The sequence below is a fragment of the Crocodylus porosus genome, unplaced genomic scaffold (genome assembly GCF_001723895.1).
Source record: "Crocodylus porosus isolate Cpor-Errol unplaced genomic scaffold, CroPor_comp1, whole genome shotgun sequence".
NCBI lineage: Eukaryota > Metazoa > Chordata > Crocodylia > Crocodylidae > Crocodylus > Crocodylus porosus.
The window spans coordinates 111865307-111884148 of NW_017728947.1; the positions used below are offsets into that span (position 1 = coordinate 111865307).

The 18842-nt window shown below is 44.0% G+C and overlaps 1 protein-coding gene across 3 annotated transcripts in view; it reads right to left on the reverse strand.

The window, feature by feature from the left end:
• Positions 1–12625, reverse strand: part of SAV1 (salvador family WW domain containing protein 1) — a 28120-nt gene extending 15495 nt beyond the window's left edge. Inside the window, exons 1-3 of one of the 3 annotated variants that reach the window (XM_019550947.1) lie at positions 12459–12605; positions 10913–11356; positions 630–900 (exon numbers count right to left, since the gene is read on the reverse strand). In XM_019550947.1, the coding sequence (XP_019406492.1) occupies positions 630–900; positions 10913–11356; positions 12459–12552 (809 nt within the window). In that variant the 5' untranslated portion in view covers positions 12553–12605. Of the gene's footprint in view, positions 1–629; positions 901–10912; positions 11357–12054; positions 12157–12458 lie in introns of those variants that run through there. The other 2 variants (XM_019550948.1, XM_019550949.1) reach the window with 2 other exon arrangements.
• Positions 12626–18842: the final 6217 nt, after the last annotated feature.

An 18842-nucleotide genomic window follows, 5' to 3' on the forward strand; every position in this document is an offset into this window, starting at 1 on the left:
ATACATTCTTGTGACATTTGGTATAAGCTCTTCCAACAAAAATGTCTTTTGTTTTAAAGTTGTTCCACATTGCAACTTCCCTTCTCAGATAAGAAACAGTAGGAAAGTTAGTGCACATGCACTAAAGGGCATATTGGAGAATACTAACAAAAAAGATCACAAAATATAAAATTTTGGTTTGATAAAATTTGGACTACGATCTTGGAGAAGAATTAACTCGTGCATATGGCAACAAAAGGGCCCCTTCAGAAACAACGTTATTGATGTGAAAAGTCAACTGGAAGGTAATACTTAACAGTGGTCTCTTCCTGTAAATTGCCTTCTGTCTCTAAAGTTTCTTGTTACTGAATGCTGATAGCAAAAGGACGATGCTTAGTTTGCTGGTAACAATATTCTGTGCTCTGAATTTACGCTAAAATAAACCTAACCTCGGGAAACAAAGCCTCAACATTATCTCCCTTTATAACTGAAAGTCAGGAACCAGTAAATGAGTAAGACTGCCATCGTGACAATAAAACATCTCTGATACATTACTACGGAGACAAACGCCAGATCTAAAAAGAAATCAAGCCGATTAGCACTTGATAACATTACAAAGCCACCAACAAAATCTAATGTTGGTATCATACCTGGGAGCACATGGATGTTTGTACTGAGCTCGTTTATTGATGTGATCCACGTAATAGACTCCAAATTCTGCTGACTCAACTCTCTCCCATCCCGGAGGCAGTCCCTCACGCTCCAGTGGATGACTCCAATGCGTTGTATTAGTATTATGATCTATGTAGTATTTCCTTCCTCTAATAGTCCAGTCCACTGACCAGCCAGGGGGAAGAGGTAAATCTTCAGTACTGTGATTTGTTAAATTTCCTAAAGATGTAGCAGGAACCCTCCCAATACCTGAATGAAAATGAAAAAGTTCAAATGCCAGCAATTAACATGCTTTCAAAATAATGTAAAAATACTTTCCCAGGGAAAGCAATAAAAGATAACCTTCTAGATGAATCATGACACAAAAATCGCTGCAGTAGATTTATAACCTACATGTTTACAGACCATTTTTCACTAACAGATTAGAAAGTGGAAGAATTGAAATGAAATGCTAATTACTGAGGAATTAAACTGCCTGCCCCAACTGATCAGTGACAAATGGAGCTATAACCTCTCTGTAAATTAGGCCTTACATCTCCATCCCCTGCCAAAAACATTCGGTTTTTGCTTAATGAACATTTGACACTAGGAGCTCTCCATTTTACTCATAATGGATGCCTGATATTGGAGCAGTTTATCAAAGCTTCCTAGCTTTGCATTTTGCATTTACTGGAAACAGAAACCATGTCTGGTTGCTGGTGCTTGGGTGACCTGCTTTCACCAGACTTGGAATTCACTTTTTCCATCAGAAATTCATGTAGCAATAAACAATGAAGCTACCTCCAGCAGATATAAAGAACATAGCTGAAAATGTAAAACACACAGTGACCCAACCAAAAAATTTCACGAGTTACCACCTTTCATTCTCTAGTGGTTTGCAACTCTGAAAAAGCATATGTTCAACTTCAACTCTTTCACATACCTTTAAAATATAGATTCATTTTTTTTCCTGTTAGTGTTATTTTTGCATTTTTAGTTGGATACCATTGGGGGGGGGGTTGGGCATATAACACAAATAAAACAGACAATTTTGGGGGAGGAAAAGCAGAATGCAGGAAATGTTTTTCCAGTCACAGCAAGAGTGGCAGCATGACGCAGTTCTTTACTATCATTATTTATTTATGTTAGTTCCTTTTAAATAAAGTGACAGTACCACATACCGAGCTTCATCAGCATACTACCTGCAGCTTGCTGCTTCGGGCATGAGCTACAATAATTAGGCTGTGACAGGGTTAACACAGGACTCCACCCCTCCAGCTTATTGAGCCAGACATAAAAGGCAGTCACCTTTGCATGCACAACAGCTCCAAGTTTGCATCTTTTCCAGTGAAGAAACCAGCCTCCCTGCTTAAGATATGTACCCCAATTTTTGGGGGGAAAAGGTGCATGTTGTTTGTAAGAGAATATGGTATTTCTCTGGCTGTTAGGAAATCCAGATTTGTTACTTTTAAAATCTACACAATAAATACATGCCACTAGATACTAGCATTTCCCAACTAGCTGGTAACTGTCTTACTCATAGAAGAGAAGCAAGGGGTTTTTTGGTGGTATTTTTTACTGGACCAACTGTATAGTTGGGAGAAATGTTAAGACAAGCTTCTGGGCACAAAAGTGACACTTTTTACCCAAGAGCTTGTCTAACATTTCTCCTAACTATACAGTTGGTCCAATAAAAGATATCATAAAAAAACCTCACTTCTTGCATACTTCCTGACCATCACAGCTACAGCCCTAATATTAGATTTTCAAGTGAACTGCATTGAAGAAGTTAGCTTTTTCCCCTCTCTCAGAAGTTAAACAGCCAATTCAAAAACAGCACCAGTGTTTCCACAGATTAAATACTGCTGCAGATTTGGTTTTTCAGAAATTACATATCCAATTGTGTCCATACTATGTACCGTATACATACAAATGCACTTTAGGCGAAGGGGTGGGCAGGCAGCTAGGGAACAGGTACAGTCCTCCTCATCCAAAAAATAGCACTAAAAAGGACCTTTCTTGTATGCCAGTTAACACAAAAGAAAATGCTGAAGCCAGAAGAATGTCAGCATTGCTCTTTTGCTTCTCCATTAACTATAGCAAACACAGTTAGTTTGCACTCAGCAATGATTCTGCTTGGACTACACAGACCTTACGACAATTTGTTCAGAGAACTGCATGGAACTGGAAAGATACTCTTTTCCATTACCTGAGTCATTTACACATAGGGCAACACAGGTCCTGGAGTAACAATTCAACTGATTTTCAGTCTAAAATATTAGCTATGAGCAATAAGGTACTGGGAGAAGTTGTAGTGTTGTTGTAGCCTTGATGATCCAGGGAACGTATGAGGCAAGGTTTTTTTGGAATATCTTTTATTGAACTAACTGCTAGGTACTTGGACAAAAGGCCTCAATGCTTTTCTTTGAGTGAGCACTGACCTTGGAAATATTTCCACTCCCCAATAAGATATTTCTAGACATAGTACACCTTGGTCTATTATCCTGAATTACACTATTTTTACTGTCTATTACCTTTACAAAAGGAAAGTGAAAAGTTATATCTCAAGTACTGATCCCAAGAAGAGACCTGGCACCCTGGAACCTGATTTCTTATCTAGGCGTGGAGAAGGAGCAACAGCAAAGAGACTTCCTGATCCCCTTCCATTATCAAGGTTAGAGACCCTACATGCCATTATGTCAAACAGTTCCTGTTTTCATTTGCAAGAGGAAATACAAAAGGCCAAACCACTTGAAAAGATACTGGACTTCAGATAAACAAAGCCAGTATTTTCTCCAGCTAATGGGACTGTTATGTTTGAGATTACTGGGACGTGTAAACAAAAATTGCTTATAATATCAGCATCAGCAGGGGATTTAAATACGTGTACATTTTGCTCTGAGAAAGAACCTCAGCCCAAGTATAAACACTGGCCTCCCTTTCAGTTTACATCTAAAATGAGCACATGTCCAAATCTTATTTTATTCCCTCCCCACTTCAATTCCCGAGTAATTTAAGCAACCAGTATGTGTGTATACACCCTCCCCCTTAAAATAGAGATTACCGTTTTCAAAAACTGGATTTACAATGTTTTAGATGGAATTAAAGGTGATCCTAGAAGTTGTCTAGGTACAGCAGGGGTCCACAGTAGGCAGGCAAGAGTCAAAAGAAGGAAAAATATTTGTTTGCCAAATATGAAGTCTGTAGGCTTGAAAGCATGCCCCCATCAGAAAAGCAAGACCTTTGTTTTATTGAAAAAAATCATAGCTACAATATTTTCATGAGATATCAGACCTTAAACTATCCCCAGATCCCTCAATTCTTCAAAACTGTTTTGGAGCCATTCATCAACTTACTAAAGCAAGCAACAGATCAATGTAATAGTTAATACCTGGGTAAAAAAGTGACTGAGATGAAGCAATGAATGTTTTGTTGGAACATAGGCTAGAAATTGATGTTGCTGAATGAAGGGGATCAGGTATGCCACAATGCATCACGGGTGATCTACTTCACTGGGTGAAGTGCATTGCGCCTTGTCCCGTCCTCGATGGTGCAGGACAAGGGGCAATGTGATTTCCCTGCTTTCCCACTCCAATCCAGCCCTGTGGTCACAGGGAGTGGTCTGTCCCAGTGGGGAAAATGGGGCTTCTGCCTGCTCAGCCACACTTGCTCCTGTGATTTCAAGGAACAGTCTGGCTAAGTGGGGAAAGCAGGGCTTTCCTGTTTATGGAGAGACACCCTGAGATCCCTCAGGGTGCCTCTCTGTAAGGGGGAAAGTGCCCCTGCTTGGGCTGGCTAGAAAGTACAAGAAGCTCAGGCTGCCCATACTCTCCCACCACGATAAAGTGGCCGTTTATTACTACCTGTTGGCGTGCATGCCACTGATTTTCCTTTGATGTTGTTCAATGAAGGGTAGCAGCGTCTATCTGCTAACAATTTGTTATGGTACCACAAATGAAACAACAGGTAATGTCTGTTTCTACCCTGTGTCCAATTCGGTACAGAAACCCATTCTTCCTATGAAGTAAAAGACTATACATTTTTCCTGAAAGCATAAAACACTTGTATTTTCTTGGCAGGGGAATAATAGAAATGATAAGAATTCAGGTGATTTTCATAGAGTATAGTTACTGATGACTTTTAATTTGTTTGGGCACTTAACTTGGTAATCAACTTACTACTATAGCTTCTATAATTGCAGCTGTAGAAAAATCAAAAATAGATTATATGCACTGCTTTTTGCTTATAACAGCCTTGCAGAAGAAACAATCTGCAGGTGCTTCCTTGAAGTGAGAATATATAAATGTATATCAAAAATATTCCCTGCTCTAATTTAGAACAATATACTTTGAGATTTAAAAAAAAAAAAAGGCTAGAAACATAGAAGTATCAGCTGCAGAAGCTGGCATTAAATTTATCTAATCTTTTTCAAACTGTTGGTGGAAGAGGTACATCAAAGGAAGAGGCATGATAAGAAAGAGGCATAACAAGGAAAAGGGTGAATTAAAATGGATGACATTTCACTAAATTACTAGACCACTTGAAATATATACTGGCAACAGCAAGCAGTGCTGCATAATACCACCAGACAGGAGCATGCCTGGCAGTTTACAAACATGAAAGTGTCCCAAGCCTAGAGACACTTTCCATCTTAATAGGTACTATTTCTAAAACTGTTGTACCCAAAGCCCGCAAATGAGGATTTCTGCCCCACTGACACAGGCATCACACACCACACCATAAAGACAATCCATGCTTCAGTTTGATTCAGACAGATATGTTGAGGAACAAGTTAAAAGTTTAAGTTCCTGCAGAAGTGCAGCTGCAGATCTCATGCAACATGGAATCTGGTGCTCCTGTCAAAGGGTGGCACATTCCTGACCCTCACAATTGCTGAAATAGAGAAACGGAACTCCTCCAACATGCCATGGTTTCTTTTGTTTGTATGCTTTTAAACATGCTCTTGCCTTCAACTTCTCAGTTTTCATGGTACTTTCCTAGGTTACAGCCTGATCACTCTACTACTTGCACAACACGCCTTATTGTTTCTCATTCTGACCCAGAATTGCTTTGCCCAAATGATTAACATTGTTTTAGTCCTGTTCAAAGTCTAAGCACTGTTTACTTGGTTTAAAAGTTGGGTTCTCTCACAAGGACCTTGTGACAACATTACCAAGGCTCAGGAGCAGTAGACAAAAAGGGGCCTCCAGGGCCACTGAAGCAATGACCTACAAATGCAGATGACTAAGTAGAAGAATCCCTCCCATCCACCAAAACCATAACCTCTTTTATAGGCCTGCAATCCCATTTCAGCCTACACATCACTGGAAACCATCTATTCTCATTTGCCATTTCGAATTTTCGCATTTCTACACATTTTGGTTTTACTCTTGTGTTCAGAAAGCTCAGTACTGCTTTATCATACACAGCTTGACTTTCTCTTCCTTTTTTTTTTTTTTTTAAACCACACTGTCCTTACGTTAACTGTCTGAATTAACTGGCAACTAATTGCAAAAAGTTTACATGCTGCTGCAATGAAGAAAATTCCTGCTGAATCCAGTCTGCTATTTTAAGGATGCAACTATATATGCATAGGAACAATGATTATTTTTATCACCCATATCTTAAAATGGAAGATACTGCCAAGTTTTGGGCCAGGCCTATAGCAAATCATATTCTCAATACCTTCAGCAGTGCTTACTGAAAGACAGACAAAAGAAAAGAACTCCTTTACAGTACAGTACTAATTCCCACTGAATATATCTGCAATGCAATACTGCAGCAAAGTGATAGCAAAAGTTCATGACAGGTATGCTGAACCTTTTGGTTTTGCATCGCCTCTGCCCAACCCCACATGCCAGCACTGGGCCCCTGTGCAGCTCCCCATCTTGTGTGCTCCATCTATTGTGCGGTGCCATGGCACATGGGGCACCTCACAGACCAGATTACATGGTGTCAGGGCTGGATCTGGCCTGCAGCCTGGGGGGTTGAACACCCTTGGGTCCAAGATGCCTTTCAACTCAAAATCAGGCCCTCAAATATACAAACATGACAGAAACAGCAAAATAGGGGGCTTGCACAAACCAAAGGGGTTTTGTTATAAAAGTAGCCTGCTTGGAAAAAGTGGGAAAGAGAAATCTATACTGCATGTGTGTCTCAGTTCTGCTCTAGGTCATCTTCCACCAGGCCATTTGATTGGTCAGAGCAGAAGGTGAGAAGAAAAGAACATAGAGGCTAAACAAAAACGGGAAAAATGCAGAGAGATTGTCAGTCATCAAGGTTTGTATTGTGCTGAAATTGCACAGGCACAAATTTTACACCCACAATTGTTCCACCAAACATGAAGGGTGTGGGAGGACAAGTGCAGCCTAGTAAAAAGCCCTTGAGCTCTATTTTTGTTCAGTTCATATATCCTGAGCATTCATACCCTATTTAGAATTTATTTTAGCTATGAAGTCAACTATTACTGTTACTAGGTCATTCTACTCATCACCCCCCGAAAATTTAAAAAAAAAAAAAAAATCATTGAACATACTTCCAGAAGGTAAGGCTTTTTTGCTTGTGGGTAGGATGATTCCAAAAACATCACATAAGAAAGAGCATTAAAAGAAATGGAAAAAGCAGCAAAGACAAGCATTAAGCAGAAGTCATATTTTTTCAATAACATTTACAAAAAACAAGCTTACTGAGACAGTACAAAATGATCCTATTTGCCTTTTAACCTTACTGCTTAACACTTTTCTTTGCTCCCCAGTTGCATGACTCATCTTACAATTACGGAAGGACACAATTTGACAGGAGGAGCATTCACTCTCATTATTGCTCAGCATATCCACTGTTTGGATAGTCATTTTTCTCCTCCAACACAATATACCTGAATGCCTAAAATACATTTCTGAAAAGTCCCACCTGAAAGCTCAGTAGCTTTTACTGCACAGGTTTGAGTCTTATCTATAAAAGAGCAGACCATTCAGATGACCTGGTCATAATCTAGTTTCAAGCCACTATATAGACAATAAATTTCGGGAAAAAAATTGGGGGAAAGATAGTTACATTTACTGAGACGTTAAGTATCAGGTGGCTAACGCACCTGACGCCAAGAAGTGTCAGACAGATGGCTAAAGTTGGGAAAAGAAGAAAAATCAGAAGGGAGAGATTCCAGAAGGGAAGGGTTAAAATACAGGGGGTGACTCAGAATCAAACAAGAGTGGAAGAGAGCTGAGGAAAGTTTAGGGAAGATCCTGTTTTTAAAACAGTAAGGTCCTAGGCTGAGAAAGATATAAAGCCAAAGAAAGTGAAAGATGGAGCTGGGAACATTTTGTCTACTGCAGTGAAATTTAAAGTGGCGTATTCTGCAGGTAAGAAAGAGACTGCTTTCCATAAGAGGAATGATCGTCCATTTTTGCTTCTCTCACTAGCCAAGCAGAAGAAAACTGCTTGTATTCCTGTCTGCTTCTGGCACAAAACAGCTGTAAAGTTATTAAACATTTGTCAGTTTTAAATACTGCTCAATAAACAATAAAATAGGGGAGCACTTGGCAAGAAAGACCCACATTGACTGGATTCCAAGACAAGGTTTTGCTGCCTGCTTCCCCCTCTCCAGAATACCTTTTACCACCCCTGCAATCTCAGGTCCCTGCCCCTTCCCACACCCTCCCATGGCCTCCTCACTGCCAAACCACTTACAGGTTCCATCCCTGCCCCAGCCTGGACCATGGAGCACATTTACTGCAACCTTAGCCTAGCCCAGTAGCAGCAACTAGCTCCAGCCCCAGGCAGACTAGAGGGGGAGTGGAGTGGGGGGGCAGGCACAAGAGAGGCAGCAGGGGAGGAAATGGTAGGGGTGGAGCAAAGGGCAAGCTGTTTGAACCTCCCTCCCCACTGGCTCCCACTCCCCAGCTGCACCCCCATCCCTACTTTTTGCACTGTAGCTGGGGGGAGGGGAGGGGAAGGATGAGAGACATGATACACACACAAATTTAAGATGACCCACCAATAAATACATTCTACACATGGAAAACTATAACTAATTTATAAACTGTTCCATGTACAGAATCTAATCATTGGGGGACTTGTCTTCAATTCTGTGTCTTCTTGGATTTGGGTAAATATGGTAAATGGCAGAAGCTCCTCTCTGAATTCTAGCATCAAGTGAGGTACAGTAGGGGTGAAATAAAATTCTCTTCTAAGAGCTTTCTGTGCAGCTCTTACACAAATAGCTGAACAGGAAAGAGCAGAAGCAAATGGGAAACTGAGACTCTGAAACTATGTTTGGCCAGACAATATAGGCACAACACCTATAACTGCTTTTAGTTTGTAGTAGATTGAAACTGAGGCATTTCTCCAACCCACACAACCATGTTCATCTCAAGGTCTGCATTTCTAATATAAGAAATAAGCCTGCTCGTCCTCAAGTATCAACATTTCCTGAATTTTTGTCCACTTTATATTAGCATTCAAGTCACTTTCAACATTGTTCTGAAGCATCGATTGGTGAAATATTAGGGGTGCACCAAGAAGGATTTTTTTTGAATGATACTGATGACCAATTATTAACCAGCCATATTGGCCAATACCAATCTGATTACTGATATGCAGCCCAGCAGCTTGGAGAGCAGTGTCCAGCTGTTAAGTCTGTTGGGGGAAAGGGTGGAGAGAGGGAGGGAGGGAGGGCAGAGCGAGGCAACCACGATGAGGGAGTGAGTGGGGTAGGGGCAGGTGCTGCCCAGCTGGGGTGGGGCAGGGCGAAAGGATAGAGCATAGGGCAGCTCATCTGGGGGGCATCAAGTGCACAGCCCACACTGCACACAAATCCAGGGGGGCACAGGACCCCTGTGCCTTCCCCAGGGGTATGCACAGCAGCATGAGCTGTTGCGCCCCCCAGGACAAGTTGCCCACAGCTTTGTCCCGTGCCCTGTGCAGCCCTGGCTGAATAGTGCCTGCCCTGCCCCAGCCCCACTGCCTCTCTCACTGTGGCGGACCCAATCTGCTCCCCACACGCCCCTTTCACCTCACAGACTTACCGGCCAGACACTGCTCTCCACGCTGCTGTGCTGCAATCCTGGCTGCATGCATGCACGCGGCATTTATCAGTGACATTATTGGCCACACCGCCCAAAAAAGGCTGATTGCTGATAATACTAATTTTCCTTTTATCAGTGCCGATATGATATGGACTGATGCATCAGTGCACCACTATGAAATATGTTTTTCAGCAATATCCCCTTTTCCTAGAATCAACAGTTTTTAATGACTGGTTGCTACAAGTGAACAGGAACACATGACTTACATAGATGACTACCAATCCAAGTCTAGACAGGTCAGATGTATTGTGTTACATAACATTTAGCAAAGGCAAATAAAGTTGTTCAAATGTTTTCACATTAAAGTTGCATCATTTACAGACTTAAAACAGTAATGCCAGCATTTCTCTTTGGCATTTAGCTGTCCTCCTGACTCATGACCAAATAAAAAAGTCTTCTAAAACAAAAGCATAACTTTCTTAAGTTACGAAAGTTCCACACACAAGGTCAGTGACCTTAAAATCTTGACATTCTTGCTAGCTGTTTTCTTAGAGATGGCAGATTTGCATTTTTTGCTCACAGCTTGCATGTAAAAAACAACTGACAATGCATTTCATTCTGAAAATACACGATGCACAATTTTAAAATGGTTCTTTAAACATCCTCTCTGTTCAAAGAAGAGTTCTAATGATTCATGATATAAAACTAAGTACAACTTGTTTCCCTTTTAAAGGTCAACTTCCTATGGCAGAAGGGCTCCAGAAATGCAGCAAACCCAAAAAGATTTTTCACCAATGGAGTATTCTAATATTATAAAAGCCTAGGTCTGTCTGTCTGTCTGTCACGCTTTATTCGCCCTCTGATTGGCTGACAAACAAAGGTTACTTGGCTGCTGAAAAAGTGCTATGAAATAGTTAAGATTTTAAAAAAATAAAAACACAGTACTAAGGTTAAGTCTAGACAAATAGGAGGTATGTTCATAGTATGAAAGACAACAGGTCTTTCAAATACATTTTAGCCTTTTTTTTTTTTTTTATTACACAGACATTTCCCTCCATTTCCTTCTCTTCAATACAATATATGCAGTGTTATTATCTGGCTGCCATAAATGTAAACAAGCAACAAATCCTGCTAAACCACTGCCATTATAAGAGGATTTGTAGAGTGCAAACTTTCACTAAAACACATGCGCAGCAGCTTAAAGAAACATTTCCAGAGCAAAATTACTTTTCATGTATTATTTAAAGAAAACCACTTGCCTGAAGTGTGTCTCCCATGGTTTTGTGACATCCTTTGGAAAAGATCATTGTTGTGTTCATAATATCTATAGTCCTCATGTACACGATCATTTAGTTGACGTCTCCTTTGTCCATCAAAAAAATGATCATAGTAGTAACGGGCCCCTGTATCTCCATTTTCTGAAACAGAATTAGCTTCCGTTAGAAATGACTGGGAGGAAGAACCGTATTCCCGAGGAACGTCAGCCAAACTTCTTGCAAGATATGAAGGTGCAGATAGGCGGTTGCTTTCTCGTCTCATTATTTCATGAGGTGGCCTCTGAACTGGAGTTCTAAGGAAACTCTGGTTTCTGGAAAGTATTCCATCCCCAACAGCAGAGTAGGCAGAAGAACTTGAGTCAGGGAGGCAGATATCCGTTCGTCTTGGAATGGTTGGACCATGACGAATAAATGAAGGCATCAGATCTGTAACAGAACCAGCATTACAATGCAAGCAAAAAACTTGATTCTAGCTATAAAATACAACCTAATTACATGGCCTATAAACACTTAACTGGGTTGATCTTAAAGCTAAAAACTTTATTCTAAAAATCAGGAAATTCAAAAGCTACAGTTTGGAGAGTAAGATAAGCTTGCTTGTATTGCACAAAGGCATACCATATTAAATAATTATTCTTAAAGCACACATCAAAGAAATTAATATTACCCCATATGTCTCTCTCAAAAAACTAGGAACATCTATTCCATGAAAGAAACTCAAAGTAACTGGTATTAAGCCACAAAATCCTTGCCCCTTTCCAGAAGGCATAGTAAAGAAAGTTACTATGCCTTCTGGAAACCACCCACCCCGCGTGGTAAACCTCCCATAGAAAGAAATCAGGCCAATTTGTTCTGCAACTTTAACATTTGTTTTGAATGACGCTTTAGTAGACAACATGCATAAACTTACACAAAAGTTATTACACATGAGAGCGTACAATCAGTTGTCGTTACTTCTCAACAAAACAGCCTAAGCGCCGACAAGTTTATAATGCATTCGGGGCATTTTCCATTCTCACCAGGAAGTTCAACAACAAAAGCTATGGATATGCTCATCCTTCAAGATGATCCTTGTGAAAATAAGATGTGGTCGACCGTTTACTGCAAGGTAAATAGCGACTCACCAGGTGCAGGGGTAGCTCAATATTACTCTTCTCCTGTAAGAATTACAGGGACTTTGCTTCTGCTAGATCACACAGGGAGAACAGGCTCACATGATAGTTACCGTATTGTGAAAAATGCTCTTTTTGGGCAATGAAGATAGTTTGAAAAACAAATGCCAACCCCAGGAGAGAGATAAACTACTCCCCGTATCAGAGCACAGGGAACACCGTCCATTTAAACACATGTTCTACTTCTCTTTTGAGACCTTTTTATCCTGCCCGGGTGCTCGCAGAGCAGGAGGCCGGGGGCTGTGACTCCTGGGGGGCCGGGGGCCCACAGCCGCCTGGAAACATTTCGGGGCAGCCCTTGAGAGGATCTCGGGGCACCGGGTAGCCCCGCGGGCGGGCGGGAGGGGGACACTCACTGCGAAGCAGCGGGCTGGTCTCCTTCTTCACGTACTTGCCCTGCACCTCGCCCGGCTTCGACAGCTCCGCGCGCGTCTTCTTCCGCGACAGCATCCCCCCACCCCCTCAGAGCGCCGCGCCCGCCCCGGGGCACTCCCGGTCCCGGTCCCGGTCCCGGCCCCGCCGCTGCGCCATGTGCGGAGCCACCGCCACCTCCCACACTCGCCCCTCAGGGGCGCAGCCGCCGCCGCGCAGGTGCTGATGGGATACAGGAAGGTGGCCGACCGCCGCCCTGCGTCACAGCGCCGCCCTGCGGCCCGGAGGGTCTCGCATCCCGCCGCAGCCAATAGGAGCCAGTCTTTTCCCCCCTCTCCCCTCCCCGCCAACCGTCAGGAGTAGAAAGCTGCGGGCCGGGGGTTCGGTGGCGGTTGAGGAGGGTGGGGGGGCACTTGCTGAGGGAGCCCAGTGCCGCCCCCCCCCCATAAACCCGCATGAGGGCTGTGGTTGCACCCCTAGACACCCCCCCACACACACACGCACATCCACGAGGGCTGTTGTTGCACTCCTAGATACCTCTGCCCCCATGAGGGTTGTGCGCGCACACACACTGAGGGGGCTGTTCCTCTCAGTGGACACATCCATCCCCGAGGGCTATTGTTCCACCCCTGGAATATCTCCAGGCTGGCAGGGGAGAGGGGAGGCTCAGCCCACAGAGCCAGGTGGGTAGTGGTTCCCCAGGCTTACAGTGGGCCAGTATTTAAACCAACACGTGCCATTTCATCCTGGACTCCCCCCTGAGACCTTTAGTGTGGAAAAAGCAGAGAGACCTTGCTCACCCCTCCAAAACACCCAGCAGGGCAAAGGTTCAGGCCCTGGCTGTGCCCAAGTCTCCATCAGCTGCCAGCAATGGTCAGAAATGACTGATGCTCTCACTCATTTTGAGCAGAAATTGTATCCATGTCCAATCCCTGTATGTGCACCCCAACAAAAAACACTTACTTTGACTAACTGATGCTTTTGCAATGAAGAACGTTATTATTATGATTATTAATTTGAAGATCCCCATTCAGTTGTGTCACCACAGGTGTCGCAGGTAGAAGGCAGGACAGAGATGCCTCTTATAGACTAACAGAGTCACAGAAAACGAGGGCTGAAGGGACCTCAGGAGGTCACATCTCATCCAACCCCAAGCAGGACCAGCCCCAACTACCAGAGCCAGAGCTTTGTTCAGCTGGTTTTTGAAAACCTCCAAGAAGGGAGCTCCCACCACTTCTCTGGGTAACCTGTTTTGGTGTTTTACTACCCTCCTGGTGGGAAAATTCTTCCTAATGTCTGATCTAAACTCCCCTTGCTGCAACTTGAGCCCAGTGCTCCTTGTTCTGTATCTGCCCCCACTGGGAACAGTCCAGCTCCATCCTCTTTTGAACCACGCTTCAGGGATTTGAAGGCTGCCATCAAATCCCCTCTGAGTCTCCTCTTCTCTAGACTAAATCAGCCCAGTTACCTCAGCCTTTCCTCACAAGTCATGTCCCCCAGCCCCTGAACCATTTCCATTGCCTCTCCCCAATTTGTCCACATCCTTTCTGTAGTGGGGGCCCACAACTGGACCCAGGACTGCAGATGTGGCCTCCCCAGTGCTGAACAGACCGCCCTTGATCTGCTGGCAGCGCTCCTCCCAGTGCAGCCCAGGATGCCGCTAGCTTTCTTGGCAACAAGGGCACACTGCTGGCTCATATCCAGCTTGTTAATTCATATTCAGCTTGAATCAGTTGTCTCCGTCATGCTGCTGGCCATGTTCTCCAGAAAATATAGCTAGACTGAAACGGTCTGATTTACAATAAACTCCTTCACCAAATTCTCTCCCCAACCACCCTGCTTTTGTTTTCTAGGACTCCTTCCGCAGCTGCACATTCTTTATAGATCAGTCCCCTAGTACGTAAATACTAGTCAACAACAAACACAAGCAGGAGACACTAGCATGAATCCTGGACACTGCAGGCTTAGGTTACATCTGCAAGCTGAATTGAAATCAGCTCTCCAGATGTGCACTGGCTAACTGTGCACCTCAAATACTAAGCAGCAGCTGGCAATTGGACAGCCTGGACAAATGCCACCTGGCACAAAAAAGTATTCTTCCCAATGGACAACTTATCAGCCAAAACAAACTGTGATTAAACTCATGATTGATACAATGTGTTACTAAACATTTTCCAATGAATACATGTCCACAATTGGATTTCTAGTGCCTACAGCAAATGGAGTGGGGGGCTTGGTTGAGTTCCAACAGCACTGATGATATTGCATCAGTCACCTTATGGGCAGAAGTAGAGTGACACAGAAGATTTTCCCATAATGGGTGCACAAACAGCCAGCCAGGGACCAGCCATTGTATCTTTGTTCCCCTGGCAAGGCTGTAGGAAGAAAGTCACCTCTGGCTATCACGTGAACTGACACCATGAGAAGAAAATAACAGCTCTTCTTTGAGATCCAGGAGTCTTTCTCCTGCATCCAGCAAGTTCACTGTTCTTCCACAGATAAATGCCTAAAGTTGAAATGGGATCTGAGGCTATGTGATGGTGGTGATGTTGCTCCCCACTTTTGCACCATAGGCTGATAGGGCACTTTTCCAGGGAATAAAAGACCCATGCTCTAGCCACCCCCTTCCCAATCTGAAGGAATCTGAAGCCCACATCTCCTGCTTTCTTGTAGGCCCCTAACCACCAAGCTCCTAGCAAAGCAAGGCCAAGTGTGCCCTCCTCACCTCCTGTGTCACCCCAAGCAGCCAAATCCTTTCTTGCCTCTGATCCTATCTATCCATTTAATAGAAATATGGTTTCACAAAATGCACAAGCAACAATCTGGGCAAGAACAGGGGCCAGAACCCAGGACATGCTCCTTTCTAGGGGCACCAGAGTGAGGCTGCTTCTGGGCTAAGTACAGACAGTCAAAAAGCTCGAGGCTGAATCGATTCAGTCTTTGTGGGTGAGCCTAAGCTGCATTGAGTAAACCAAGAAGCAAGTGAATAGACATTCACTTTAGATTCAGGAAATGCAGCCATATGCCTGCAGCGACTCAGGCCAGAAGCCGGGGGCACTACAGCATGCCTCCCAACCTGCCAGCCACTGCCAAAGGGAAGGGACTGAAGTGCCAAAGTTTCCTCCCCTCCCTGCTCCAGCAGAGGGGACGTCGCCAGGTCCCAGCCCTGGGCTAGCATGCTGGAGGGTGGGGGTTTAAATACTCTCCCTAGACCACATCAGACCCCAACCCTGGTCTGCCTGGGCAGGCAGTACCTGCCAGGCTTCTGCCCTCCTCTCAAGGCTGCCAGGCTGAGGAGGAGGTGGATGGGGGAAAAGCTAGTGGCACTAAATTCATAAAAACTTGAACAAGAATAGTTTTCTCTCTGAAGTGAACATGTATTGAACACAGCGATTTGCAACTTCAAGCACACAAGAAGCAACCACCAAAAATCTTTGCCTAAGCTAAGATGCAGCCCAGTAAAACACAGGGAGAGCACACAAAACTTAGTCTACCTTAAAACGTAAGCCAAGAAGGCAAGAGAAAGCCTTGCATAAGTCTTATGTAATCCTGAGTGTCTCCTTAGAGTCAGGTATTCAAAAAGTCCTTCTTGGGGAATTGGCAGGTGGTTTTAGGTGTTGAGGCAGAGATCCCACAGGCCTCACCTCTAATTGGGTTTCTACAGGCACACTTTCACCCCTTTGGGTCCCTTGACATTAGTGTGCTTGTTGTCACCTATAGCACCTTTGGCAGGTCAGGACTCTCACACATTCAGTGCCTTTTGTCTCTGCTTAGGTATTCCCATCTCCCATCTTTTCCTGGTTCTGTTTTATAATATAAATGTAGCTCTCTGCTTTCTTTGGTCACACCAGCCCAAGCAGTCCCTCTCCTGTTCCCTTAGCTCCATCTCCAGCACATATGCGATTATTGTTTCACTTTGCCAACACTTCCCACCTCAGTCTGGTTGGCAGGGCTTGGCTTTATGCTCACAGGTGGCAGAGGACCAGTCCCTCCAGCCCCCCCAGACCTCATATAGGTTTGCCTGGGGGGCAGTCCCTCTCAGGCTGTTGCCCACCTGCACCAGCAGAGATCAGGGGGCATGAGGAGCATAGTGAGTTGGGGAAGGGGGGATTAAAGCCCCTCCGAGACCCATGCTGGGGCAGTCCCTCTCAGGCTGTTGCCTCCCCATGCCTCCATCCCCTCCACTCCAGCAGGGAAAAGTCTGATGGGGCTGCCCCCTCCCCCAGGCAGACCCAGCTGGGCTTCCCACCCCCACCCCTTGTCAGCCAGCCCTCACTGCTCTGGCTGGGGAGCAGAGCAGCAGGGCCAACAGCAACTGACAGCACAGCCCAGCTCAGGGCTGCAAAGCATGCTGGGATGTCAGGGGACTGCGATTTAACTTGAACCAGGAAGGGGTCTGGGACAGAAGTTTCATGAACCAGTTTGACCTAAATCAGTTAAGCCCGACATTACATTCAACTAGGTTTATCTTAACCCAGTTTCAGCCATTTTGAAAATGGTTTACGTGCACTGAGCTTCTGTTCTGTTAAAGGCTTAGAACAGTTTCTGCTCACTTAAACCACTATGTGCAACTTCTGTCCCTAGCCTTGATGACTTCTTCTGACTCCGCCTCCACTTTGCTGAGTAGATGTGAATTCAACCTCTTAGAACCTCTTCCTGGGCAAGTGCCCTACCACCAGGCTATTGGGCTAAGAGAAAGGAAGGTCTCCTCCTCTTCCTGCACACATCCTCCTCCTAATAATTTCTCCACCCTGCTGTCTTCCGATTAAAGCTTTGGGGATTTGCATGACATCGAGTTCTCCTATGCTCTGTAGTGACAGCAAAATTGACCATAGTGGGTATCTTCTGAGCGTGCCCAGAAAGACAAGGCTAAAACAGTTAGAAAAAGGGATCTAAGTTCTACACACATTGCATTTCAACACCTGAAAGAGAATTTGGGCCATAACAATTCTAGCTTAGCTCACGAGACTTGGACTAGCACCAGCAAAGTCTACTTGGAGTAGCATTACAAAAAAGTGCTGCTCATCTGCACTGGAAAAACTAAATCCTGTCCTCCTGGATTCAGACTGGCAGTTGCAGTAGTAAAAGCTACAAGACGACAGGGATTATTAATTTTTACCACCAGTGTCATCTCACCAGACTCAGAAGAGGATTTAGCAGATAGTAGCAAAAATGCCCTAGCGCTCATCATTCTGTTACCAGGGCAGGGGCGAGCAATTGTCTCAGGCGGAGGGCCGCTTACTGAGTTTTGGCAAGCCATCGAGGACCACATTACAGGCAGCCAGGGGCAGATATATATTTTCTAAACTTTGGGGGGGTCCTGCAGGCTAGACAGAATGGCCTGGCAGGCCACATCTGGCCCACGGGCCGCGTTTTGCCCACCCCTGCACTAGGGTTCCCTCTAGCACAGTGAATGCAGCTCCAATCCAACAAGCATTGTCAACACATGCCACTCCCTCCAGCTGGGATAAGCAGTTCCAGGGTGGCAGAATTACAATCCAGTCTCAAGTGTTTGTGAAATTTGCTACCTCCCCCCTTCCCTTTTCATGCTGATTTTAATATATCAGTATATAATTTTTATAAAGATGTTTATAATGAGGGAGAGAAAAAGACAAAAACCACTCAAATATTCTCCATGGAAGAATGAACAAGGCAAGGCTCTTATTTCCAGCTGGGCCACCAATTTCCTGTGAGCTGCAAGTAAAACAGCACTTGCTTTTTTGCCTTTATTCTCACGCTTCTGTAAATGTAGATAATAGCAAACTTCAGGGTCTTATGAACGTTAATTATGTGCTTTAAGATCCTTGAGGGCTGCATAACTGCAAAGTATTAGCCTATGGTTATGAGCCATCTACAGACACACTATAGTAAATGATGAGTGTCTGTCTAGCTCATCAAAAAAGAGGAAACAGAATGCTTGGAATTTTAGTGGTCTTTTGACTTACAGGATTTCGTTATGATCCAGTACTACAAGCCCTGCAGCATTCAATGCTATGGATTAATACAAAACCAGTTTGGCAAGAAGCTGTAATGATGGCATTGAAAAATGCGGGAACCCAGAAATGTTCAGATGTATCACAGTAACATTCATGGATACAGAAGCAGAACATACTTAAAAGTCTACTATAAGGGGCTGCAGGCCAGATTTGTACTGAATATTTCATATGGTTTTTGATTACGCATTTAACAAATATGAAAAACTACCATCTCGCATGTATCCAAGAAGTATAGTAACACAACATTTTAGAGGATTTAGAACAGACAGACTCCTGCATCTCTTGGGAATAAAATCTCCATTTCAAGTCATATACAAATGAAAAGGGAATTTTAAATCTTAAATTCTGAATATTTCACCTTTTTAATGAAGA